The sequence below is a fragment of the Phalacrocorax carbo genome, chromosome 3, assembly GCF_963921805.1.
Source record: "Phalacrocorax carbo chromosome 3, bPhaCar2.1, whole genome shotgun sequence".
In the NCBI taxonomy this organism is placed as follows: domain Eukaryota; kingdom Metazoa; phylum Chordata; class Aves; order Suliformes; family Phalacrocoracidae; genus Phalacrocorax; species Phalacrocorax carbo.
Genome location: NC_087515.1, coordinates 14,975,626 through 15,001,633, shown reverse-complemented (window position 1 = coordinate 15,001,633; position 26,008 = coordinate 14,975,626). Strand labels below are relative to the sequence as shown.

Sequence of the window (26,008 nt, the reverse complement as noted above, 5' to 3'; positions counted from 1 at the left end):
CAAAGGTCTGCTCAGTTCCCTGGTACAAACAATAATCCCCATTGCTGTCTTCTGTTGCTGCCAGAGTCCTCTCTGATCCTGAAGCCTTTATCTCCTATGTGGGTGCAGACAACAAAATTGCCGATCCGGTCTTGGAAGATCCTAGTGGCCTGAACCGCTCTAGAGTGAGTACCATTACCAGGAGAGGTGTAATCCTCAGGGAGATGGGACTTGCCTCCTTCCATCCCCCATTTCTGTTGTGGTTACACACAAGATCTCTCCTGATTATCTACTTCTTTAGGCTGTAGATCAGTAGTTTTTCAGATAGCAGAATAACAGGCTGGCTTTTGCATCCTTAAGCTACAGTAATGAGCATGCAGGACATGCAAAACCAGATTATTCAGCTGAGTGAAGCACACTGTTCCCTACTCCTTGTGTAGCAGAGTTTGGTTTTAGAGAAGCAATTGGTTTACATGATTTTTGGAAATACGATGCAGTGAATCGTGCTTTTTGAGCTAGGCAGTATGGAAAGTGTCATGCTGAGACTGCAGCATGGAATAGAATTAAAATTCACATGAGATGATTTGTGTTGTTTGAGTTGTTAGTGAAATGTCTTCACTTCTTGGACAGGCTGCAAATGGAGTTGCTATCTTTAGGTCTGTAGAAGGCACTAAAATACAGTCCACAGAGCTGTGCTTGTGATTTGCGGCTCATGCAGTTTGACCACTGTGTCATCACAGACCTCTACATCTGCAGATCTGTCACTGAAGATGATGGAACATAGCATGATTGCTTAAGGCATTTTCTTGGCAGCAAAGCCACCAGAGTTTGTTCCTATCACCGGATTAGTCTCACTGTAGGTGGTTCCCTTTGAGATGGGATGATGATGGGTTTCTCTGAAAACGTATTTATTCAGGTTGCACTCTGGTTAAGAAACACTGTCTCGACGTCTCTTGCTGCAGATAAGCTTTTGTGTGTACACCATCCTGGGAGTTGTGAAACGAGCGCGTTGGCCTGCTGCTCCTGAAGAGGCGAAAGCTGGAGGATTCTTGGTGGGATACATGCCCAGTGGAAGTCCAATCTACCGTAATCCCTGCACTGAGCAGGTCCTGAAGCTTCTTGACAATTTACTTGCTCTTATAAGGTGGGTCAAGTTGACTTGAAATCATTTATGTTGACTTAAGAATCTCTGAACGCCAAACCGTGATAAATACATGGAATACTCAGAGCATGTTCTCCCAGTGAAGCCAGCGGGAACACAGGCTGGTGCAGGTGCCCAAGTACTGTTCCTGACTGTTCACAGTGGGGAATGGCACTGGGGAAACTGGAGCCTTCTGAATGTTCATTGGCCTGGCCTACAAGAGTCCATCAAAGCCAATGGGAGCTTGGGCTGGGGTTGCCTCCCCCACCTCCACTGCTATAAATCTGCCACCCAGTTAATCGTTTCTCGACTAACATCTCTGCTCTGCCCTCAGCCTCTACAAGGCCACCTCTCCAGTCACCACCAGGGCAGTCCCAGCTCTCATCGCATCCTGTTTACGTTGTTCTCTCTTCAGTGTTAAATTAAGCTGGTTTTGCTGAATATGAACACCAGCCTCCTGAAGCACTGTCTGCTATTGAAATCAGTGGATGCATACTCTCAGGCTGTTGCTACCTTGCAGTGCCTCTCTGCATGTCACTGGTGTTGTGTACATCTGGGGCAGCCAGAGGAGGGAGCAGGAGGAGGCAGAAAAGGGGAATTCTGAATAACACAGTTCCCAGAATAATAAAGGAAGAGTCTATCTCAGGGTAACTGCTGACACTGGGATTTTGCCAGGTTTATGGGGCAATTTTGTGAGATAACACTACATGTTATGTACTTGAAAACTTGAGGCTCTGTCCTTGGCAAGAGCCTGTTGGGAAAGAGCATTGTCAGATCCACTTAGATCTTTCAGCTCCCAGGTTTGTGAGGAAGCGGGCCCTATTACTCAAGCTGTGTCGAATCAGGTGAGCAGGCTGAGCTCAGGACTGCGCTGCTTCCAGTGAGAAGCAACGTCCTGGGCTGGTAGGACAAGCACATGCTGTCTTGGCCCACCCTAGCAGTGTTTCTCATCGCAGAGCTCTGTGTAGCACAGTAGGTGGTACTTTGGCCAGTGAGCAGGGTTGAACCACCTTGTTACGGCTGTGGGGTTGTGCTTGAAGTGTTTTTGCCTTTTATCCTGGAAGGCTAAAGATCCTATTGATGAGCTCTTGGGAGGGGTTGGGTAGAGTTGAGTTGCCTGAGTAAAGGTAGCCTCATGCCATTTCTTCCAGAGCCTGGAACATGCTCCATATTGTGGGAGACCAACTAAACCAATGCCCAAGGTCTGAACAAGCTGCAATGGACAGACTTCTTGCTTGTGCAATCACTGTTCTTGCCAGAACTTATGCGATATTGAAAACACTTGGGATCTTTGTTACAACAAGCTTAGGAAAGAATTGTCAAACTCATATCACTACCCGTAAAGAAGCAGAAATTCTGTGCCTGCTTGTTTGCCACCTCCAGAAAAACACATGAGCTATGTCCCATTGTCAGTGCTTCAGCATCTACATAAAGGAGGAGGCTCACTGGCTGTTTTTTGAGATAATGCATCTGTTTTGTTCAAGCATCTCCCCTGCAGACCAAAATATTTTCTGAGCATGTGGTAGTTACGTACATGGAGCAGCCTGTACTTCACGCAGGTATCCAGGCTTTTCTTAAGGCTGGATGCTCCAACAAGAAACAATGATGTATTAAGAGCAGCAGATACTCCACACCTTTCCTGCCTTCTGCAGGATGTAGAGGCCTCCTCCTATGAAAACTGCAAGCTCATAGTTGTTCCGTGCAAATGTTGATGATGCTTATGTCTTTCTGGAGAAAATGGAGCTTCTGGTGTGGTTTTTTTTTTTTTTGCTGGCTTTGAGTGCTTTTTCCATGTACTGCTTCCTTAGACCCTCTTTAACATGGATCACACAAGAGAATATGGAATCTGTAGCAGCATGTCAGCAGACAGGAAGTACAGGGATATGAGAAAGGCTGGCTGGCAGGAAAGCTGCCTGTGTTGAGGATGTCTTCAGGAACATAGCTGCATTACTACTTGGGAATGGATGCTTCTCTTAGCTCTGTGCCATGTGGCAGCTTTCTGTGGCGATAAGCAAGGTCCAGTGTTGCTCGTGTGCTTATGCAGGAAGCAGATGTGGAAGTCCTCACAGATTGTGTTGGTTATGTGCGCAGATCTGCAAGTAGCAGCAGTATGGATCCTACTGAGCAGCTGAACTGAATACCAAGTCAGACACCAGTATACAAAAAAAGGGTGTTTTTCAGGCTGAGTAGTTGGGTCTGCTGCTTTCCAGATGTGTGGCATTCTGCTGTGTGTGCAGACAGAAGCAGTGAAAGTTGTTAAGCCATTGGGTCTTTGCCAGGGTAGCAGCCTGAGGTAGATTATGGATGAGACCAAAGACCCAAGAGGAATGAGAGGGAGTCCAGGTAACAAGATAAAATAAGGTAGTTTAGAGTGATATAGGCAGTGTGGTGTTTTTCCTGCCAGCCTATGTTTTTGTGCCTACCCATATATGTCTCTGTCTTGGTAGCTGTATTTACTGAATGATTTTGAGGTTGCTTTGTTAATCGCTGCTTGCAGCTTTTTGAGTGATGATTTTCCTGTCCTCTGTGGTACCTCATTTCATCAAGGTTCTTTCTAGCTTCTGGCTTGAATTGTTCTCTCCTGAATTTAAACGCAAATAACGATGTCCAGCCACCTTTAGATAAAGATTTAGATAAAAGCGTTTCTGGAGTCAGTAGCTGCATGAACTGATTGGTGCAGCATCTTTATTGTGCAGGGGTTTGCTCGTGTTTTGTTACAAATGGACTGGTTAGGGCTCAGCAAATGCTTTGTATAGACAAAGGCTTTTTTGGAACTCCTCTTGAAGAGATGCTGACATTACCAAGGCATTAATGCTGGTGAAAGAATTGTTGGATAGACATGAATGCTGACGGCATTTTCAGTGTAGATGGCTCCAGCTGTGATGAAGAAGATCACGATTCTTCAAGTGTGGGCTGTCCTAAAGGACTCACCCTCTGACCTACAAGCCAATCTCTCTAGGCATCAGACACTCTTTCCAGCAGAGCTGTGACCATCGCTGAAAATACACTCCCCCAAGTCCTGCCATATACTTGTCTTTCCTAAAGCACAAATGTCTCTTGAATTTTGTTCTTCCATGTTCTCCTGTGTGGGGGATGCCCAGGAGTGTTGCTCACTGCTGAGAGTCTCAGCTGCAACATGACTAGGGGCTACATCTTCATCATGTCTGAGGGCTGTTGGGTGCATTTTACCTCCCATGGGGAGCAGCTGATTAGCCATTTTCTCTCTGTTACCCCTGGGACCTTGCTAAAGTATTTATTAAGGGACACCAGCCTGTGAGTGAACATCTGCCCTCCCAGCTGTCAAACTGGAGAAAATGCTTCAAGGACTCTGAAACAACTAAGGACCATGACTGCAGCTTCAGTATATGGCTGTCTGACCCATCCTGCTGGGGTTAAAGCAGCACGGTTTCAAGGTTCACCCCCACAATTCCACAGTCCTTGGGTTTGCCCTGCTGCCTTTCTGCCCAGCATGAGGCAAAGCCAGCGTTGGCATGGAGCAGGCAGGAGACGTACAAGAGGAAAGGATTTTAGTAGCTAGGTTTCAGGGTAGCCTCAAGTAGAAATGCAGTTTTTTGAGTCAGCAAACTGTATTATCCAAGCTTTGTGGAGGCTGGGCTGCTCCCTAGCCCCTCTTGGGAAAGTAAAACCAGCTTGTGCCCCTTTGAGGCCTGTTGCATGGTGTTAGATCCAGCCCAGAATGAGAGTATGAGTCATTAAGAAGACATTTGTGTAGCTCTTTCTTATGAAACTTACATACTTGCCTTCCTCACATGCAGTGAGCAGGGAAGTATTTAACACTTGCAGAGAGAAATGGGACAGCTGCTGTTTTGGAGCTAACTCTGGCTCTCTGCAAACTCAGGCAGATGTCACTGCATCGGGGTTGCCAGGATTATGAACAGAGACCTTCCAAAAAAAAAATATTAAAAAGTCATTAAGACATGAGTGAAAGCTGAGACTCTGGAGACAATACTGAGGTCTGTCTGCGCTCCCTTCCCCCAGCCATTCCCATGTACCCCCTGCTTTGGGAAACGCTGCTCTAGGGGGAGATACTGAGTTGCCCTTGATCACCTCTAGCAGCAGGTACAATGGCATTGCAGTTTTGGAGGAGGCTGCAGGATTTGTGCTGTGTGCAGCTGGCGACACCCAGAGTGGAGGTCTGAGGTCTCAAAGGAGAGAGGTAGGTGAGAGAGACACCCCCTGCCGAGTCCAGCTCTGAGTGTCAGTACCCTGGCTAAGAGGGGACCCATTTTGGCCTGGATGGCAAGAACCAGCCACCCGTGGCTGAATTGGTGTCCCTTGTGGAGAGCTGACCATGGCCGCCTCCTGATGATGCGGAATTGTTCCCAGCTGGATGTTTTGTCCAGGAGGCACGTGTGTCTGCCATGAGTAACATCTGATCGGACTGATGTTCTCCCCAGAGTCCCTCCAATGCCACCTGCCATTCTGGGGACTGTGACCCATCCCTGGGGGGCAGTGTGTGTATTTTGGAGCTGAAACAGCCCCTCCCTCTGCAGGGGCCTTAGGCACAGAAGATCTTTTGAGATTACAGAATCCATGTCTTGTCGGTTTTTAAAATACGTTCTCTGATCCCTTTGGCCAAGCTAATAAGCTGTTGCCAGCATCAACTGGAGAATTGCTGGGAGTTTTTACTGCCAGTGCTTGCAAGGGGTGGGGTGAACTGAAATAAGTGGAAGGGGCAGCCAGGAGATTCAGGACATGAGGTGGACTCACTCCATGTCTCTGTTGGGTCAGCTTCCCCAATATTTCTGCAGGTGGGGAAGGGGGATCCCATGCACACGTGCTTGGTCTCACCTTCCTCATCATCTGCCTCAGAAGAGCTGTTCACAAGCTGAAGGAGAGGATCCCACTGTCAAGGGCAAAAGGGGTTGACCCACACGAGTATAAACCAAGTGCTCTTCTGTTTCAGGACTCACAACAATCTCTACATGCCAGAGATGGTGGCTAGGCTGGGGGAGACATTTGCAAAGGCCTTAGACATGCTGGAGGTGGAGAAGAATGCCATCCTAGGTAAGGGGCTTCTCTTCAGGAGGAATGTGTGGGCAGACTCTCAGAGGTATTTGAGATAAAGGTCCATCGGTAGTGGTAGAAGTGAAGAGGGGCTGGAGAGCCAGCTTCTTCATAGTATTCGGAGCTCAGACAGATATGATTTTATCCTGCTGAAATGAAGAAGTTTAAGTTATTGGTCTCAGACAAATTGGTTTCTTCTGCATGAAATGAAGGGTACCCTACCAAACTGCTTATCCCAGCTGAGTGGTGGTCTCTCCAACATGACATTTCAGGCTGGAGAAACTGGGGGTGCTGTAATTGTCTTCCTCTGAGCCTAGTTAGTGCTCACAGGATCCCCGAGTACTGGTGCAGAGACCTGTCCTAGAGGACAAGAGCCAGGTCCTGCAGTATGGCCTTGTCATTTGTTTCCAGACGGTGTATTAGAAAGAGGCTTTTGGAACCATCTTAAAACAGGTTTGACCTTATGAATACAGGAGCCTTTCCAGCCAAGCAGAAGTGGGTGGCCTTGTGGATAAAGTATAGACCATGACTCTGGAAATTGGGGTTTAATTTCAAGTTCTGACAGACAGTGAAATATTTTGGGAAAGTTGCTTTGTCTGTGTTATCTCTGTTTCCTGTCTGTAAAATGAGGACATGCTTCCTTTACCTGTTTCCTGTGACCTATAAACTGTTTGTGAACCACTTCACATAAAGCAGCAGGGCCTCGATCTCTGTTCTAAATTTTTTAATGTCGTAGTTCAGCAGTAGTTTGTGACTCAACAGAGATTAATACAAACCTGAAGGGATGGTCTATTAGAGGAGCTGCACAACTGTCAGCTTTGCTTCTGACTGGGTTCTGATAGCTCCAGTAAGTTTTGCTTTGGGGAAATGAGGGGGCTGTAAGAACCTTAGTGGGAATACCTCTGCCCTGGGTACAACCGATCTGAACTTGGCTGACCTCTGAGGGGAGGTTCTGCACCAGGGTTGTTGCACCTCTTCCCATTTGGCTGCATGTTGATCTTGCCAAGCACCTTCCTCACTGCCATCAGGCTGGATGGGCCTGCCCAGCATGTTCTGAAGAGCGTGACATGTTGTGATCTGAATGAGATGTGTGTTCTCATTAATATAGCTGAAGCTTATTCTTTCCCACAGGTCTCCCTCAGCCTCTGCTGGAGCTTTATGATTCTCCTGTTTACAAAACAGTCTTGGAGAGGATGCAGGGCTTCTTTTGTACCCTCTATGACAACTGGTAAGAGCACCAGATAGCCGCCATGCAATCCAACATTGCACAGCTGGAGCAGTAGACTATTGCTGGCTGCTGACTACTTCTAGAGTTACACTTTTCATGTGAGCTGTATCCTATAATATCCAAGTACGAGTTGCAGTGGTGAACTATCCTCGGTAGTTGTAACCTACCACATACACATGGAATACAGTCACTGGAAAAAGTACCTCAAAATGTGGATCTGCTTTTCGCTCTCCTGCAGTTAAGTAGTGAGATTGAAGCACTTATCTGAAATCCTGACCTAGTTTGTCCCTCTGCTGCTTTTAACTGTGTATTAGGATACATCAGCACTTAAAAGTGCGTTTTAGTGTTTAAATGCTTAACTCATTGTCCCTCTGTGGGTATCCCAGAAAAAAAAAAAAGAGATACCATGCTAAAATTCCTCTATAGTATTTGTTTAAGAACATGGCAAGTATCTAATCTCAAGATGATAGTACTTGAAGCCTTTGCAGGCCAGAGGCATGGTATCTTATCTAGCAGAGTTGCAACTAACTTGTTTTTTGTTGAAGTTTCCATATCCTGGGAAATGTAGGCCCCTCCATGCAACAGGACTTCTACACTGTTGAGGGTCTCGCCACCCAGCTCCTCAGCTCAGCTTTCGTCAACCTCAACAACATTCCTGATTACAGACTGCGTCCCATGCTCCGTATCCTTCTGTCATTGTCTCAGGCCAGCTAGAGAGGCTTTGAGCATGTAAATTGAAAACCTGGTGGCTTTCTAGCATTGTTTCCAGTATGGTCAAGCCAAAGAAGGGTGATTGAGGAGGTAAACAAACAGGGATACACCTGGTGTGGATGAGGTGTGAGCCTAGGAGGGCATAAGCAGAAACAGCAGCGCATGGTGTCAGAGAGAATAAATGCAAAGGATTTTTGTGGTCCTGGAGGCACCATGAGAGATTGGGTAGCGCTTTCTGGGGGGCAAGGGGGCTTGGGTAGTATAGGAGCTTGGCAGTAGTGTGTCTGACTAGACTTTGTGTTTGTGTGCAAGACCATCTGGGGTTCACAGCCCACTTTCCAGGGCTGGACATTCAGTCTTACAGCTAGGAAATGGGTGCTAAGCACCCTCAACTTTGTCAGCTAAACTGTCAGGGGAAGGAGCTGAATATCTCATGCTCTTGCTGTGTAGAGATGCTATTTGTTAATTCAGGGCTGTGAGAAGATGGGTTTCAAGGTGTCTGTCACTTGGCCCCCCAGTGGAATGGGATGATTTGGGCAGCATGCTGCAGTCTCCCCAGAAGCTGGCCGTATGCGCTGGGTCTCTTCCTTAACTGGCCTGTGCAGGTGTGTTTGTGAAGCCCTTAGTACTCTCCTGCCCTTCAGAATACTACGAAACCCTTGTCTGCCCCATGCTGGGACCACTCTTTACCTATCTGCACGTGGTAAGAAAACAACTTGTTTGATGCCTGTTTCTTGGCTGCCCAGACTCCTTTGTAGCAGCTGCCAGCAATGGGTAAGAATGTCTCTCCAAAGCCGGTAGAGACAAGGGCAGAGCTTCAGCGCTTAATGATTTTAATGCTATTTAGGGGGCTTTTGAGGTGCATTGAACCCTGGCTGTTGCAGGGTTGTCAGCTCCTCAACCTTCAGCCCAGAGAATTTTTGTGGCGTTTTTATTTTGCCTCTGTCCCCTCATTTTCCTGACACCCCACTCAGATTCCATTGGCCAGCACAGCCACAGCATCTTCAGCACAGTTGGTATCAGTTCTTGTCCCATTCAAAATGGGGCTTAGCATGAAAGCTGTGTTTAAAGCTCTAGTGCTTCTATCAGCAGCTATCACTTGGGCCTCTTTGCATTGTGTCCAGCGTGGCTCCTTAGGAAGGTACTGAATATCTTCCCTTTTGCCTTGAACAGAGGTTGTCTCAGAAATGGCAGGTGATCAACCAGCGAAGCATGCTCTGGTAAGCTTTCACCCCTTGTTAGGAGTATGGAAAGGGGGAAATGAGAGGTGGGATGGAGCTTTGGCCCTTTGTCCAGGGAAGAGACCTACCCGGAGAGGACTAGAAAACACTGTGTTTACCCTGATAGTGACTCACTCCCTGTGCTTGGGCAGAGGGGACACTTTTTAAGACACTGGCTCCCTTCACAATAAAACTTGTTCTCTTTAGTGAGGATGATGCTGCAGATGACAACCCTGAGTCTCAGGAGATGCTTGAGGAACAGCTGGTCAGGCTGCTGACCCGAGAAGTCATGGATCTCATCAGTAAGTGAAATCCAGCTAGGTCCCCCGGGGTATTTGGGAAGTTTTCCCTGGAGAGGACAATAGTAATTTCCAATGTGCAGTAAAACTTAATTATAATGGCCAGTAGTATTTAACATAATCCTTAGAAGCTAGGTGTCAGACAGCTAACTCTGCCAAAATCTTAGCTAAAAACTAGTAAGAGATCAATTCAAAACCTTCAGAAGAGAGTTTTCTTTCTTTTGTGTAGGGCTCCATGTTTTTGGCACTGTTTTTGTAGGAGTCCAGTCCTCCTTTGTAATCTGGGTTCTCCCTTTCTGTGCCCTGGAGCCCAATGCGGGACATGGATTTGTGGACAACCTGAGTGTAGAGCAGTTCTGTTGCTGGCAATTGCCGTGTCTCTAGCCAGACAGAAGGGAAGAGTCCCCCCTCCCAGGCAGTCTCTTTTGTGTTCCCTTTCTACAACATTGTGTTTTTGCCAGCGAGGCTTTGAGCGGAGATGCTGGGAAAATTGACTCTGCATAGAGATTACAGGGCCTCAATCTTATATCTCCTTTCTTGATCTGCCTTGTTGCCTTAAGATGCTGCTCTTCTCAGGTTATAGGCTTCAAATGGTTTTGCATGTTCCTGGTTCTCAGTCATGAACTCAGTAGGGTGAAGCAGCCACTGTGTAGCAGGTTCCACTGCAGGATGCTGTGGGTGGGGTGTTTCAGCCTTTCAGGTAGTGCAGTATTTGGCTTTTATACTGGGCTTTCAGATTCTTCAGCTGCTGTGTAAGAGCTGGGGGAGCCTGAAGCAGCTGTGAGCCCATCAGAGTCTGGGATAATCTCTGCATGTTCTGAAGTAGCGTCTTCCCTTTTCTGCAACTCTGACCTGCAACTGTTTTTGCAGCTGTTTGCTGTGTTTCTAAGAAAGGTGTTGAGCATAACACTACTGCTGCTGTAGATGGAGACGGTGAGTAAATGCCCGCCTGTTGGTGTGTGCAAGCACTTTTCCCATTTCTTCATGCATTTCTTGAGGGAGAGGCTGGCCTGTTGATGGAAATTCTGTGTGAGGGGATAGGTTTGGTAAGAAGCTGTTGTGATTTGTCATGGTCAAAACCATGACAGAAGCCTTCAGCTCTGTCCTGCCCAGTGTATCTGCGGGCCACAGAAAAACCTGGTCCAGCCTAGGAACAAATGTGCTGTGGAGTTTACAGGTAGCATGCTGCAGCACGGATTCTTAAGGTACCAAAAGGAGGGCTGAGGAGAGGACGGCTATGTGCATGGTCTTCCCAAGAGATGGAGGTAGCTAGCTGGGTGCTGTTCCTGCCCCACAAAGGATGAGTGCTTTCTGCTTGTAGAGAGATGTTCTGGCAAGCTGTGCCAGCATACTGATTTTGTGTGCTGTCCCCTGGTTCCCAGCTTAGTTCTCCCGGTGTCTCCCTCAGTCCTCTGGAGGCCATGTTCACAGTGCTGCCTTTTCTCTGCTCTGCAGATGATGAGGCGATGGCCACGGAGGTGACTCCCCCTGCCAGCGCAGAGCTCACCGAGCTCGGCAAGTGTCTGATGAAGCAGGAGGTAAGAGCGCATGCTCTGACTTCCACCATCCTTTCCCTGTACTCTTTGTCACGCTTGTCTGTGGTGCAGCCAGATGCTGCTACAGAGACCTAGGCTGCTGGAGCATTCCCCAGTGTGAGAATCTTCTCTCAGGAACGTAATGTGGTTTTTAAGGGCCTTGCTAATGATTGCAGAAGCCAGAAAGGAAATGGGGGTTGGGATCCAGTATAACATGCCGCCTACAGAGTTTCAGCCCTTCTGTGGGTGAGGCCCTGGGCATTCAGCCCCCAGGATGCTCCCTGGCTCTACCTCCATCCTGGGCTCCAGCCTTCACAACAAACAACTTAATCCAGCAGCTCTTTTTTTCTGTAAAATCTGCCAGAGCTAGCACATGAGCCAAAGTGTTAACAGACTACCTTCATCCCAGTACCTCTGTACTCGTCCTTTTCTGTGGATGCCTCAGAAGCTTTTGCAGAAGTTTTTGCAGTTACTTGAGAGTAGCAGTCGCTGGGAGTCCGTGGGTGCTCCAGGGCCTTTCCAGGGGAGATGAAGGGAGCAGGGTTGCTTGACGTTGGTTCCTCGTGGCTATGACAGTGCACATTGGGTGCCTGTGATCACCTGTAGCTGGAGCAGCAGCAGTATACAGGATTTTCAGAAGATAGCCCCAGGGAGCTCCTGCAGAGTCCCTGGGTTGCCTCTTGGCTCCCTTCAGGTTTGAACCCTGGAGGTGGGAAATCATTCCTCTGACTGGTTTCACTTACTCCTTTTCAGGATGTTTGCACTGCGCTGCTTATCACTGCCTACACATCCCTCTCCTGGAAGGACACCTTGTCCTGCCAAAGAACCACAACACAGCTTTGCTGGCCGCTGCTCAAACAGGTACCTCTGGGAGGAAGAAGGGATTAGTTTTGGCAGGGTTGGGAGAGGAAGCTCTGAATGTAGTGAGAAGTGTGGCTGCTTCACCCCTGGGCACCTTCTCCCTTGAGAAGACCAAACTGCTGCAGAAAGGCAGTCACGCATCAGTATCCTGCTTCCATGCTGATGGTGCCTCTTCCTGGCTCCAGGTGCTTCCAGGAAACCTCCTGCCCGATGCTGTGTCCTGGTTTTTCACAAGTGTGCTGAAGGGTTTACAGACACATGGGCAGCACGATGGCTGCATGGCAGCTCTTGTCCACCTGGCTTTCCAGATCTACGAGGCCTTGGTAAGACACTGCTGTTTGTCCAGATGCCAGGTTGGCTGGGGAGTGGTGGAAAACTAATCCCATGCCTGCTTGGGTAGGGGCAGAGGAGCTAACAGCCCTCCAGGGAGGGCAGGGCTGCTCCCCTAGCAGAGCTGTGTTAACTGTACTTCTCCCTGCAGCGCCCTCGCTACGCTGAGCTGAAGGCAGTGATGGAGCAGATCCCAGACATCCAGAGGGACTCTTTGGAGCAGTTTGATTCAAAGCTACTCAACCCAACACTGCAGAAGGTGGCAGACAAGCGCCGGAAGGATCATTTCAAGCGCCTCATCACAGGTTGCATTGGGGTAGGTGATATCCCGGAGAAAAATGAACCTGTTTCATTTCATGCCCATACCTTGCAGAAGTGACGAGGCAGTCAGCCTACCTCTGCCTCTCCCCAACCACCCCCCTTCCCAACCAGGAAGCTGTTGCAGCATGTTCTCAGGGTTTGTTGTCTCTCTTCAACCTGGAGGTACGGTGGGGACAGCAGCACAGGCTGCCTGGCCCCTCCAGCAATGACTTCTCACTGAGAGGCAGAGGGGACCTTGCACCAGGGTGGCCGGGCGAACAGGGTGTTCAAAATGTTTGAATGAAGCTGCTGGGCTCTTGTGAGGATGGTGGCGTTGGAGTTAAAAGGCATGCTGAGTTAAAAGCTAGGGAGCTGGGCACTTGGGAAGGACCAGGCCTGAGAAACCCCAAAATGCAAGCATGGGGTCCAGGCCTAGGGCGTGCTCAGAACTTGGGGTCTGCCTCTGATCTGCAGGTGGGCTGCCCCTGAGTTGAGTGGGGCTCTGAAGGCAGTAATGACTGATGCCTGCCTGTCTGTCCTCTGCAGAAGCCCCTCGGGGAGCAGTTCCGTAAGGAGGTTCATATCCGGAACCTCCCATCTCTCTTCAAAAAGGTGAAGCCATCATTGGAGACAGATGTGCTAGAAAATGAGGATGGAGAGGGCCTCACTGCACTCTTTGAGCCCTGAGCCTGGGATGCTGCAACCATCGCCTCCCCTACCTTATATTTTGTCTCTCCTCATAGAAAGCACATTAGATTCTCCTTGTCATCGCCTCCACAAACGTTCTTCTAAATAAAGCCCCTCATGGGTCCCATCCCATTCTCCTCTCTGCACTGGGATGGGGCCTGCAGTGGCATTTGAACCAGTCTATTAAGCTTTCCCCAATTCCTTCCCCTTCCCTCCATCAGATGAGCATCTTCAGACCTCTGCCTCTCTGCAAGGCGGGAGCTGAGCCCATAGACTCTGTTAGGTAAAGCCTGGTCATCCTGTAGCCCTGGGTCACGCTTGCTCCACTTCATGCCTTGGGGTTTAGGATTAAGGCCAAAGGCGGAGTAGTACACCATGCGAAAAGGGGCTACCCTAATCTTCCTCTGGGTGCTAGCAGCCGGGCTTTGCAGGGAACACATCAGACACTCCCATCATGCCCATCAGCACTTTTCCCTAGCAGACTGGTGTTCCGATGAATCCATTTCCCTCCAGGATGCTGAGCCTTGGGCTGAGGGCTGTGTGCCAGGAAGCCTAGCAGTGCTCTAGATCTCCCTCGAGGTCAGCCTTTCTAAGGTGCAGCTGCTCTCTAGAAGGAGGCAGACACTGTAATGCATATATATACAGATACATGTATATGTATTTGATCATACAGCTTGTTCTACCCAGAGCCAAATGGAAGGCTTTTACTTTGTGCCAGCCTTTCTTGGACATCTCTCAGGGGGAGCAGGACAGACTTCCCCCCGCTTTTTACCATGCCCTGTAGACTAGAACATGGCCAGTGCAGGGTACACAAAAGCCGGACCAATACCTGAAGCACCTGCAAACAAAAAGGGACCTCCTCACCCTGTTGCTGTGGAGGTGACAGTAATCCATGTTTTCACCCAGTCTGGTACTTCTTGGAGAATTGTGGGGTGGGAGGGGTGGGCTTTATACTGCAGTTTACAGGCAGGGGAGCCAGGTCAGAAACTGGGTTTTAGATGAGATGGGACTCCATCAAACCACTCCAGTCTGCAATACTGGTTCTTCTTACATGATGAATGGTTCACATGATCTATCCTACTGTTAGTGCAGGAGCTGGGAGAGTCTGGCCAGAGCTAGCTAGCAGTTTTGCCATTCAGGAGACAGAAAAAGTAATAAACTGATGGGCAGAGAAGGTGGTGTCTCCACGCTGGACAGAAAAGCTGGAGTTGAGAGGGGTGGGAACGTAGAAAGGACAAACAGGCCTTGGGAATCCACTCACCCTCCTGCCCCTGCTGTTGCACCAGCGCCCTCCACTTTCCCCAGCCTCAAACTTTTTTAACCTCTGGGCTATCATGGCTCCTGGCCCTAGCAAAGGCCAGGTGTATTTATTGTGTTGTGATATTTTTAACATTCTGTGACTTCATGCTAGACACAAGGGGGGTTTTTTTTAATGGTTTTTAGACCCTTTTTTGTAGGAATGTTTAAATCTGAAGCTGTCTCTGAACTGGTTGTGTTACACCTCTGAATGTCAGTAAAGCTATTCCAGTTTCATATACATGGTGTTATGGTTTCATATACATGGTGTCATGGTTTCATTTTTATTCTTTTATCTGTTTCTGTAAGATCTGAGACCACTGCTCTGCCCAGCCTGCCTGCCTAAGGATTGTTCAGCACATCTTTTTTGGTACCTAGAATAAGAGAGAGCACCTTTGCTGGTAGTCAACATACATTATCAGGGAGGGGATGAACCATTCCAGACTACATAATTCCATTAGAAGGCAAGGGGAAAAACTGCATTTTGAAGTATTTATGTGTCATTCACAAGTGGTTCATATTAATTCCACAACAGCTTCTAGGTCCCAGTTTACAGCTTGAAGGGTACGGGTTGCCAAAGCAAAACCCTTTGGCATGGCTGTTCCATGCTGTGTCCCAAAAGCAATATGGGAAATATGCGAAGCAGTGCACAAAAAAGTGCATATGCTACTGAAGTAGCCTCCAAGCTACTTACCTACTCCCCCCTGCTGTCGCTGGGAGGAGCAATGTCTTGTGATAGTACTGTAGTTTAGCCATAATGCTCTTAACTGACCTTTTCAGTAACACAGGAAGGTGACGTAGCTCTTGCCTTTGGTCTGGCCCCTTAGCTGATGAAGGCTGCATGAAAGGTCTCTTACAACAAAAGCAGAAGCCCTCAGAGAGGTGGGCCTGAGCAATGTCAATCTAAGCTTTTGTTACAAAACCTTTTCCCAAGGCCCCAGCTGTAATCCAGCTCAGCATAGAAGCTGCTTCAGCTTGTTTAAACTGAAGGATTCAGATAGAAACTACTATTTTTTCAAATGGGATTAACACCTAAAGGATGTTTACAGTGTCAGTAACTATGGACCAGTTAAACAGGTAGGGAAAAAAGTATGATTTCCTACACTAAATTTTAGCATCGCAGTGAGGATTGACTTATGCAACTGGGACACACCACTACTCCCAGCCCTTCTCTGAAGTTCCAGTTTCTTCATCAATTTGACAAAGAGACTTTCACAAGCTGAGGCCTACCTGGTGCTGCTTAACAGTAGTGCTTACCACTGAGACTAACCTGCAAGGTCCCTGGGTAGAGACAGGCCTTTGACTGTCACCTGCCCTCCACCATCCAGGTCTGCTTCTAGGTCAGCCCAAAGTACTTTCAGTCACTGAAATGGAGAACAGTGTAGTCAAATCTAACACCTGGGAAGAAATGCTGTACCCGGAGATATTTAAGAAGGGACAGTCAGTCCTTACAGAGCATAGTTTTAAACCCCACCTTTGCACAGAGAACCCCAGTACTATCTATGACAATCACAGGATGGTTTGGGCTGGAAGGGCCCATCAAAGACCATCTGGTCCAACCCCCACAGCTGTGGGCAGGGACAGCTTTCACTAGGTCAGGTTGCACAAAGCCCCATCCAACCTGACCTGCAACACTTCCAGGGATGGTGCACCCACAACACCTCTGGGCAGCCTGTTCCAGCATTTCACCACCACCCTCATCTTAAAAAAAAAAAAAAAAAAAAAAAAAAAAGAGGCTTATGTCCAACCTTACGTTTACCCTCTTTCACTTTAAAATCGTTGCCCCTTGTCTTGTTACTCCAGGCCCTGGTAAAAAGTCTTTCTCCATGCCCTCTTTATATATTGAAAGGCTGCAATAAGGTCTCCCTGGAGGCCTTCTCTTCTCCAGACTGAACAACCCCAACTCACCTATGAATAAAGGCTGAGAGGTGCGTTCCAGCCCACTGACAGTACAGCCTTTTAGCTACCACATTAACTACCCTGGAGCTTGTTTGAGACACCTGCGAAACAGCCCTACACTGATACTGACTTGTTAAATCTCACTGGTGTGCGCTGCAAAGTGCTTTACTACACTGCCGTATCAGTCCTTTTCACATACTGCATGCAATCTAAAATAAATGCTATTACTCATCTTTAGACGCGCTGCCACTTTCTTCTCTGCATATTACAGTCTCACAATTGTGAACAGCACAAAAGGAGACAGCTGTAAAGAAAAGCCTTTATTTTAGTACATCGCCTCACTGAGGCTCATTACCAACAGACAACAAATTCAGAGATAGTCCTAAGACTCTTAACAAGCCCACCTCAAAACCTCTTGCTTACAGAAGAGGAATCACCCCTGCAGGCAGGTGCAGGAAGCCCAGAACAGCAGCGCAGGGATATGCTTCCCAGCTACAGCCTGGTCACTCCATAGGCACAGAGTCCAGCTCATTCAGGAAGCGCTGACACTTTCCCATCAGGATCTTGATGGCTTCACTCACCAGCACATCTGGAGGCAAGATACCTGTCGACTCCACTGAAACTGCACAGAGACATAAGTCAGCACAGCCGCAGCTACCATGTAGCTTCCTCCTACACCTGGCTCCAGCATTTCTGTACCTCATCTCTCCTTACACAGCACTACTAACAAGCCAGATCTTCACTGCCAGAGAAGAGGTTACGTTTGCTGGCAGGAAGCACACATTCAAATTCTCAAGCAACACCAAACCACAAACTCAGTAGTTACCCGCTGGAATATGAATGCATGAAGGCTGATGAGAGGGGCAGGAGGGAAGGGAAAGGCAGAGACCTAGTTGTATGTGCTGGCCAGTCTCTGCTTGTTTACATAAACCACAGCAGGGCTCTGTGTTCTGTGCAAAATGGGGCACTTACAGATGTAATGGTTTCGTACTCTTGCCAGGCGCACAAGGTTCTTTAGACCCTCATGACGGAAGACTTCTCTGCTGAATGTGTCCAACCGTGCGTTGGCTACTCTTGCCACCTTTTTTCCTGAAGAGGAAGAGATGAAATGAGATGGACGTCTACAGCAGATGGGTGCCTTGTGGTCATAGCAGGTGGTCACCCCTCAGACATGCACTCCCCCATCAGCAAAGGCAGCAAAGCCACAACTACAAAGAATTAGCACATCCCCAGCACAAAACTCCAGCCTCACAGAACTGGTCTTCTTGAACAGTTCCAACCCAAACACAAAGCTTGTCCCTGGGCAGGACACAAGAAGTCTTCTCCATGCACAGCTGCTAGAAAGAGCAAACTCGCTACCCAGGCTTACAGACAACTGAACAGTACCGGAAGCTGCAGTCAGCAGCTGCAGAGCTCTGCAGACAGAGACCCGATGCCTTAGCATTTCAGGGAGATCCCAGTTTATCACCTCACACATCTACACATGACAGCCACTCATCCATAAAACCAGGCTCAGAATAGCATGAATGGCTGCTGATTGGCAAGACAACATCACAATGTGGTTTTGTCTCTGCAAGGTTTGGCTCTAGTCTCTAATCAGCCTCTGCTAAGGCTTGTGAGGAAAAAGGCACTTGCGAGCAGGAAAAAAGTACCCTTGATGTTCTGGATCTCAATGACTCCAGGAGAAAAGCACTTCTGCAACATCTCAGCTGCCTCATCCTCGATAGGCTGCAGGAGAGTAATGTCAGGAAGCAGTCGATAACTAGCCGTGGCCACAGGAGAAAACTTGGCATGATCTTTACCTGCGTGAAGAGTTAAGAGTCAAGGACGAGGGCCAGCCACAGGGAACGAGAATGCAAGGATGCCAGGGCCTAAAGTTCCATGGGGAAAGCCAGTTCTCCACCCTTCCCCTTTGCACATCTGTGCCGAAGCCCAAGCATTCACACTCCTCCTCCTGCCACCCCAGGACCCATGGCTCACCTATACCCTTGATACAGTGCATAAGCACATCTATTTCCTGGCCAGGTCGCAACAGTGCAATGAGGATGTCATCGTGAACAGGTCGAAAGTCAGCATCTGGAAAGAGGTCTGTCTGATTCCCCAAGGGCACCCAAGTCATATGTTTGCTGTACACTGCAAAGAGAAGCCACAAGCATCAGCCAGCTGCTGTCTCAAAACAGGTTGCTGACCTGTACAAGGCTGGAGATAGCAAAACCTAAATTTAGCAGAATGAGGGAACTAGCTTGCTCTGCTCACAGCACTGAGAGAACAGACCAAATCCTGTCTCCGAAGACCAAAAACAAAAAAAGCAGCACCTATTTTTAGGAGAGATCTCACCTTTGTGATTGAAATACAGTTCATTAGGATCAGATGACTCTTTGGCTGCTTGAGGGTTTCGGCTGCATTTTATTTTCAGCTGGAACTGCAGAGTGTCAATTTCTGTACCTTCTTCATCTCCTGGGAAGGAGAGAACAGCATGAGCCTCTCCAGAATCATTCTCCTGCCCAGTTTATGTGACCCTGATTTCCTACTTTGGGGGAAACCTTCGATATTTCTATTTCATCCAAGATTCTCACCTTGGTTTCTATATTCAAAGAGGCGAGGGTCTGCTCGGATAGGGATGAGGCCCAGGCGATGAGCCAGAATTTCATCCTGCACAATGGATGTGTTGTTGTACACAAAGACTTTCTCTACAGCCATCGTTGGCACCTCAGGGAGATGAGAGATCAAATCAGTGTAAGATGACAGTTGACCTATATGCAAACAGAATACCCAGCTACTGTCCCTTCTCTCCCATGAACAACTGCCCTGCGGACTCTTTTCAGTGGTGTCTCAGCCAAACCAGGCTACCCAATATACCCTTATACCCAACATGCTGCCTTCCAGTTTTTTTTTTGTTTTTAAAACAAACGATCACAAGAGGTGAGGGGTAGGCTGATCCACTGATGTTACACACAGCACCCTTAAGAGCAACAAGCACTATTGCTGGTGCTGCTAAGGCCCTAACGCTCCTGACAGGCGTGCAGAACTTCCCTTCCAAACCCAGCACCGGCCTGCAAGGGCTGACAGAAGGCAGGGCCCTCCCCACTCCCCACCACTCGCGTACCCACGCTCCCAGGCCAGCGCCCCAAGCCCCCCCCCCCGCAGCTCCCTGCACCGTACCTCCGCAAGCAGAATGCGGCGAAAGGCGTTGGCGATGGCGGCGTCGATGCCCACCATGTCGAACTCCAGCGCGCCCTCCTCCTCACGGATTATGTCCACGCGGAACGCCTGCACGGGCCACGCGCCGTGGGTCATGCCGGGCGCCGCGTGCGGCACCCGACCCGACCCCCGCCCCCAACGGCCCCAACCAACAGCGCTCCCGTACCTCCTCGAAGCGCCGCTGGTCCCAGGCGTCCTCGTAGCCGGGGTAGTTGCCGGGGAAGTCGGTGGTGTGGACCTGGGCGGGGGCAGACAGGCGGGGCCGTGAGGGAGGCCGGGGCTGTGGCCAGGTGCCGCCAGGTGGCCCCCGACGCCCCCCGACGTCCCACTCACATTGCGGACGCCGAACTCGCCCAGCACCACGCGGTCCCGCATCTCGTCGGTGCCCCGCTTGGCCGCCATGGCCATTGCCGCCGCCGCCAGCGGGGTGACCGAAGGGGGAGTGGCGCACCCCGGCACGTGACGTGCCTCCGCCCGCCCATGCGTGGCTCCGCCGTGACCCGGGAGCGCGGCGCTCCCCCACCACCGGGCGGGCGGGGGTCCCTGCGGCAGCGCACCCCTCCCGTCCTCTCCCCCTCACCGTCTTGCCGTTCCCCCACCCCACTGCGCCCTTCCCACCCCCGCGCCACACACAAGATGGCGGCGGCACCCACGCGCCCGCCCCAACGCGGCCTCGTGAGATCTTGGAGACACGTTCCCACCTCCGCTAACGTCACATCCGGTCGCTCCGGGGCTGGTGAGCGGCCGCAGCCAGCGCGGCGCGGGACGGGCGCCATGTCCGCACCGGCGGCGGGCGGCAGCAGTAGGACTGGCGCCGCTGATTGGGGTGGCTTCGAGGACAACATGCAGGTGGGGCCGGGCTGGAGGTGGTGGCGGCGGCGCGGGGCCGAGCGGAGCGGAGCGGGCGCTGACGTTGCTCTGCCCCGGCGCAGGGTGGCGGCTCCGCCGTCATCGACATGGAGAACATGGACGATACGTCGGGCTCCAGCTTCGAGGACATGGGGGAGATGCACCAGCGCATGAAGGAGGAAGAGGAGGAGGAAACGGAGGGCGAGGCGGGGGCCGCCGAGGAGGAGGAGGGGGAGTTCCTAGGCATGAAGGGGCTGCGGGGGCAGCTGGGCCGGCAGGTGGCTGACCAGGTGAGCGCAGCCCCCTGCCGCCTCCCACCCCGGGAGAGGCCGCCCGCCGCTGCCAGCTCCCTTCTCTCCACAGATGTGGCAGGCGGGGAAGAGGCAAGCTTCCAGGGCGTTCAGCCTCTACGCCAACATCGACATTCTCCGGCCCTACTTCGACGTGGAGCCCGTCCAAGTGCGCGCCAGGTGGGCAGGGCCTGCCCTGGCCTCTCTGCCGGAGGGGAGCGGGGAGGGGGGACCGGCGGGTTCTTGCCGGCGAGAGGCTGGCTGTCCCCCCAGAGCGGGCAAGCCAGAGTAGGCTGACAGCGAAGCTCAGGTGTGGGGAAACACGCTGCACTTTGTCCTGGTGTCCTTAATGAGGTCTCCCAGGTGGGCTGGCAGCCCTGGCACCCAGCACTGCTGCTCAGGGCAGAAAAAAGGGTTTTGGGGCATCTTCAGCCTTTTACTACTTGGATGCCTTATGTGGCTTCTGTTGGGCTTGCAACATAGCTCTGTCCAGAAAGGCAAAGTTTTGTGAGGCTGGATGAAGGAAGGTGCCTTTCCTTCCAGTCCATGATCTCTCATCCCTGAGTGGATCCCTAATTTGTTTTCGTTGAATCCTCCCCAGCAAAGCTAACCCACTGACAGTGAGGTTTGTCTCCTTTGGTTACCTTATGTGACCCTTTAGAAAAAATCTGTCCCCCAAGGCCTGCGATCACAGCAGAAAACACTGGTAATGGGTGTATGGGATCCTCTGAAGCATTTTGTTAACCATCCTGTTGTCCTCCTTGCTCCTGATGTCATTCCCTGCTTTGCTGTGATGCAGACTGCTGGAGTCCATGATTCCTGTGAAGATGATTAATTTCCCACAGGTGAGTTCCCTTTTGCTGAATCAGACTCCATGGTCAAGCAAACATCCTGCAGACACCTTGAAAAACTAAAAGTAGCTTATGTTATTAAGGGCCTGAGTTTCTAAGGTTTTTGTCTCCCTGAAAATATTGGTAAACCCTTTCCTGTGGTTGTTCCAAAAGCAGATCTGCTACCTGTAGTGCTGGTACAGTTCTAGACCTCTTTATTTCACACATGACAGACTCCTCGTGCAACCTATCTGCCTGGTTCCTGTCAGCAATGGCCTTGCTGTTACTTCTCAGGCAGATAGGTGATAAACTTCATTTGAGGCACTTCTTGCATCACTGGGGGTGGGGAGCCTGGTGTTCAGGCACACTAACCAAACCTTCCCTGATCTGTCTAATCCTGTAGAAGATTGCAGGTGAGCTTTATGGACCCCTCATGCTGGTTTTCACACTGGTGGCCATCCTTTTGCATGGGATGAAGACCTCGGACACCATCATTGTACGTCAAGTCTCAGTGATAAGTTGTGGTTTGACTGGGCTATGGATTGCTGTAGTGATACTAGAAAGGGAGAAGAAACCTTTTCCATGACTGAATAGCATCTTGCTGAAAAGTAGATTGATTTGAGGAAGAGCCTGTTGGTTTGGGGATGGGAGGAAGGGCACATGAGAAAGTCATGATGCTCTGCTGCTGGGAGAGCTAGGGCGTTGGTCACATGGCACCCTGGGTGCTGCTAGGCAGCTATTTGATAATGCCTGGAGAGGCTCTGGGAACTCTCAGGGGTGGGATTTGGGTGCTGGCAGGTCACTTAGAATCATAGAATAGAATATATATCAAGTTGGAAGGGACCCATAAGGATCATTGAGTCCAACTCCCTGCTCCTCGCAGAAACACCTAAAACTAAACCATACAACTAAGAGCGTCGTCCAGACGTTTCTCCTCACTTCTTTGAGCCCTCCTCATCCTGATGCTGTCTCCACAGAGAGAAGGCACACTGATGGGCACAGCCATTGGCACCTGCTTCGGTTACTGGTTGGGCGTCTCCTCCTTCATCTACTTCCTGGCATATCTGTGCAATGCACAAATCACAATGGTGCAGATGCTGTCACTGTTGGTATGTACCAATGGGATGCCCCATGGTGTGGGTTGGCTGCACAGTGTTCCAGCATGAGGGTGGCCTGTGAGCTCTTCCCAGAGAATTGGAAAGGTCCTTGTAAATCAGTGGTCCCAGGTGACTGCACTGGGACAGCCTGGAATTCCAGGATGCTTTTCTGGCCTGCCCCAACCCTGGCACGGCAATAGCACAAAGAGGCAGTTCCTTCATGCCGATCTCCTGCTTTGCACTTCCTGATCTGAGAGCCTGGTGGTAAAAAAACCTGGAGATTCCAATTTCTCTGGAATAGGAGGCTCTTTCCTCTGTTTCCCAAGTTGCTGCAATCTCTGACATCCCTGTGAATCCTTCAGACAGATTATCTGGGTGGGAGCTGCTGTTAAAATTCTTGTGCTGGTTGACTCTTTGGCATCAAACGAGCGGTTTGTGAAGCTTTGCCTTGGCAAAGCATTGCAGGAGTAGGCTGCTCATGCTCTTGATCAACAGCCCTTTGTGGGACTGACGCTTGTAACATGGACATTTTTGTTTTGTCAGGGCTATGGCCTTTTTGGACACTGCATCACTCTCTTTGTCACCTATAATATCCACTTCCACTCCCTCTTTTATGTCTTCTGGTTGGGTTTTGGTGGACTCTCTACACTACGAATGGTAAGGGACAGGCAGCCAGGGGCTGTCCTCTCCTAGGGACAAAAAAAAGGGAGGGAAGTGTTGTTTGCTTTCTATTCCTTGGGCCAGGCAGTTAATTTCTCAAGCAGTCAGGCTGCTGTGAAGAACATCCTGATGCTCCTGGGTCATTTGGCCACTGGCATATGGAGGTGACGCTTGGCTTAATATCCTCATGCATTCTAACATGCAGGAGGTTTGCTCCCTTACAGTCCCTGCTGCTGTGGAGAGCCATGCCTGAGCATCCTGAACTCTTGATGAAACTGGGCAAGGTTCACCTACATGAAACGAAGTCGGATTATTCTGATTTGGTGATGCAAACTGCAGAAAAGGCTCTGAGCAGTGTTTCCACTGGCTCTTGCTGCTTGGAGCATCCTCCTGAGTGTTCATGACTGCGATGCCAGAGGCTCAGGTAGCAGCTACCTTGTTTCTAACTTCCACCTCTCACTTAGGTTGCTGTGTTGGTGTCGCGCACTGTGGGACATACCCAGCGGCTCATCCTGTGTGGGACCCTTGCTGCTCTGCATATGCTTTTCCTCCTCTATCTGCACTTTGCTTACCACAAGGTGGTAGAAGGTAAGCAAGGGAGATATGAAGACATATCCTGTTAGATCTGGGGGAAGAGGAGCGGGTATTTGTTCTGAGAGAAAGGATGTATGGTTTGGATCTGACCTGAGGGCATCTGTGCCAGTTTGCAACCTAAACATGACCAGCACTACCTTTATTAGAGGAAACTGAAAGTAGGGTAGGAGGTACATGTGGGGTGGTCTCTGTGCACTGAGTTTTAGTATTTGGAGTACTTAAGACACAAATTGTGAGGCAGGATGCTTATTCCTTCCCCACAAGTGAAGTGTTGCAGCACTGACTGTTCTTGCATGCAGATGTCCTTCCTGAATCTTGCTGAAGTCAGGTTGCTTTTCTCTGATCAGGAAATGTGTCATAAGTCTTTTTTCTTCTTTGTGTAACACCTTTTTTTATCTTCTGTTGTACAATGCTTATGGCAGAAGCTGCATCTTCCGCAGTCAGTTTACCAGGCTATACATAGTCAAGTCCCCTTAAAAAACAAAAACAAAAAAAAGCCTTTCTGAGTTTAGGCAGCCAGATCTGTTCATGGTATTGCAGCTAAATCTGCGTAATTTGTGGTTACAGCACAGTGTTACAAGTCCTTTTAGGTGTAAATACTGTTCTTTCCTGGATCCATTCTTACGGCAAAGGTTCTGAGCACTGATCTGCAACTTTTCAGCAGCTGAAATAGAAAACTGCTTGGACTATATTTTATCCTTCAGGGATCTCTGATTATCAGTCTTGAGAAGGTCATTGACAGGAACTGGGGGACAGTGCATCAACACGCATGTTTCCTGCCAAGCATGGGCTATGTTCACATTGCAGAGATACACATTCCACGTTGCACCCCCAGCTGCAGCTACTGATGTGAGCCTGCAAGTCTGCCTCAGGATGAAAGCAAACAGTTGGTCTAAGAGCAGGGTCTGTGCTGGGTTGAGGTGGGAGAGGATTTTATCAAGCTGCCTCAGCAGAGCAGTATCCCTGGCAATGTCTCGGTTCAGGTCGAATGGCAGGGGACTGGATCTGGTACCCTCAGAGTGAAAGGTTCTGCGTTCTTGGGAACACATAGTTTTCCAGTTCTGATCTGTACCTTGTGGCCTCTGGATGGAGGTGTTTACTGCTGTACATTTTTTGAGGCTAGATGTCTCCTCCCATTGCCTCCAAGTGCTTCACATGTCAGGCCCTGCCACCATCAGCCACTACCTGGCCAGAAAGAAAAGCAAGATGAAACATGCCATCTGCATCTGAACTGATTCTTGCCACTCTCCCCTTTCTGTTCCCTGCAGGTATCCTGGACACATTGGAAGGCCCCAACGTGCCACCCTTTCAGAGAGTTGCCAGAGACATTCCAGTTGTTCCCAATGCTGTATTGAACACAACAGCCAAAGCCATTGCATTGGCCCTGTAGTTTCACAGACTTTGACTTGCTTCATTCACTACTTTTGGGGCTGCATAGAGCCATAATAACCTGCTGCCTCTTAGGAACTGGACAGAACAGCAGGAAGAAGACTTGGTTTAGTTTTCCTGGACCTGTCCTTTGACTTGCAGTTTTGGGCAGCTGAGTGGACTGCACCTCAGTGACTCAGAAGAACTACACTGTTCCCCCACCCAGGTCTGGGCTGTGTGGTTCTGTTGCCTATGTGTTTAGCTGGGATTTCCCAGCACAGTTGTCCCTTATACCCCTCTTTCTGCTTGCTGATGTAACTCCAGGGCTATCTGCCCTGTTCCTATCCTGAAGAGGGAAGAATTAAATTGATGTTGGTGCTGAATGACATCTTGTGTTTGAGCATACCTGTGTAATGGGAGAGTGCTGCTGGGTCTCTACGCCTTTATCTGTCCTGTCCTAGACTCAAAGCTGGATTCTTTGCAATTTTCTGCTGTCCTACTTCAAATGTTGTGTGACACATGGCCTCTCTTGGGCACCTTTTCCAAAAGGCACAGGAACTTCAGTTTCTCTGGAGATTTTCAGGAACAGCACAGTGTTAACCATA

General features: G+C 49.7%; 3 protein-coding genes across 4 annotated transcripts in view; 2 read left to right on the top strand and 1 right to left on the bottom strand.

Annotated features, from left to right (window-relative positions):
• Positions 1-14,856, top strand: part of XPO5 (exportin 5) — a 30,369-nt gene extending 15,513 nt beyond the window's left edge. For both annotated transcript variants that reach the window (XM_064445932.1, XM_064445931.1), the window contains exons 20-33: positions 65-164; positions 942-1,123; positions 6,048-6,148; positions 7,280-7,376; positions 7,922-8,058; positions 8,693-8,790; positions 9,261-9,307; positions 9,515-9,609; positions 10,477-10,539; positions 11,062-11,144; positions 11,895-12,002; positions 12,188-12,325; positions 12,484-12,648; positions 13,179-14,856. In XM_064445932.1, coding sequence (XP_064302002.1) covers positions 65-164; positions 942-1,123; positions 6,048-6,148; positions 7,280-7,376; positions 7,922-8,058; positions 8,693-8,790; positions 9,261-9,307; positions 9,515-9,609; positions 10,477-10,539; positions 11,062-11,144; positions 11,895-12,002; positions 12,188-12,325; positions 12,484-12,648; positions 13,179-13,319 — 1,555 coding nt within the window. In that variant the 3' untranslated portion in view covers positions 13,320-14,856. The remainder of the gene's footprint in view (positions 1-64; positions 165-941; positions 1,124-6,047; positions 6,149-7,279; positions 7,377-7,921; positions 8,059-8,692; positions 8,791-9,260; positions 9,308-9,514; positions 9,610-10,476; positions 10,540-11,061; positions 11,145-11,894; positions 12,003-12,187; positions 12,326-12,483; positions 12,649-13,178) is intronic.
• A 1,965-nt stretch (positions 14,857-16,821) lies between these two features.
• POLR1C (RNA polymerase I and III subunit C) lies at positions 16,822-20,325 on the bottom strand. Its single transcript, XM_064445948.1, has 9 exons — positions 20,049-20,325; positions 19,882-19,953; positions 19,677-19,784; positions 19,091-19,223; positions 18,852-18,971; positions 18,495-18,647; positions 18,167-18,316; positions 17,487-17,603; positions 16,822-17,136 (listed from the first exon to the last, which is right to left on the bottom strand). Exons 1-9 carry the CDS (start codon positions 20,121-20,123, stop codon positions 17,018-17,020), a joined length of 1,047 nt encoding a protein of 348 aa, XP_064302018.1. The 5' UTR covers positions 20,124-20,325; the 3' UTR covers positions 16,822-17,017.
• Positions 20,326-20,409: 84 nt separating this feature from the next.
• YIPF3 (Yip1 domain family member 3) lies at positions 20,410-25,791 on the top strand. Its single transcript, XM_064445947.1, has 9 exons — positions 20,410-20,564; positions 20,648-20,854; positions 20,928-21,034; positions 21,654-21,699; positions 22,088-22,180; positions 22,662-22,793; positions 23,325-23,438; positions 23,906-24,029; positions 25,304-25,791. The coding sequence occupies exons 1-9, from the start codon at positions 20,490-20,492 to the stop codon at positions 25,423-25,425; spliced, it is 1,020 nt and encodes a 339-aa protein (XP_064302017.1). The 5' UTR covers positions 20,410-20,489; the 3' UTR covers positions 25,426-25,791.
• The last annotated feature ends 217 nt before the right edge of the window (positions 25,792-26,008 follow it).

What these genes read in the sequence shown, in the direction of transcription:
- POLR1C (XM_064445948.1), bottom strand. Translation starts at nt 20,123, where the DNA reads ATGGCCATGGCGGCCAAGCGGGGCACCGACGAGATGCGGGACCGCGTG. An exon ending in CTTTGAATATAGAAACCAAG is followed by an intron (nt 18,972 to 19,090) that starts GTGAGAATCTTG and finishes TCTCCTTCCCAG; the next exon opens with GAGATGAAGAAGGTACAGAA. An exon ending in ACTGTATTTCAATCACAAAG is followed by an intron (nt 18,648 to 18,851) that starts GTGAGATCTCTC and finishes TTCTCTTTGCAG; the next exon opens with TGTACAGCAAACATATGACT.
- YIPF3 (XM_064445947.1), top strand. Translation starts at nt 20,490, where the DNA reads ATGTCCGCACCGGCGGCGGGCGGCAGCAGTAGGACTGGCGCCGCTGAT. An exon ending in GCTTCGAGGACAACATGCAG is followed by an intron (nt 20,565 to 20,647) that starts GTGGGGCCGGGC and finishes GCCCCGGCGCAG; the next exon opens with GGTGGCGGCTCCGCCGTCAT. An exon ending in TTACCACAAGGTGGTAGAAG is followed by an intron (nt 24,030 to 25,303) that starts GTAAGCAAGGGA and finishes TGTTCCCTGCAG; the next exon opens with GTATCCTGGACACATTGGAA.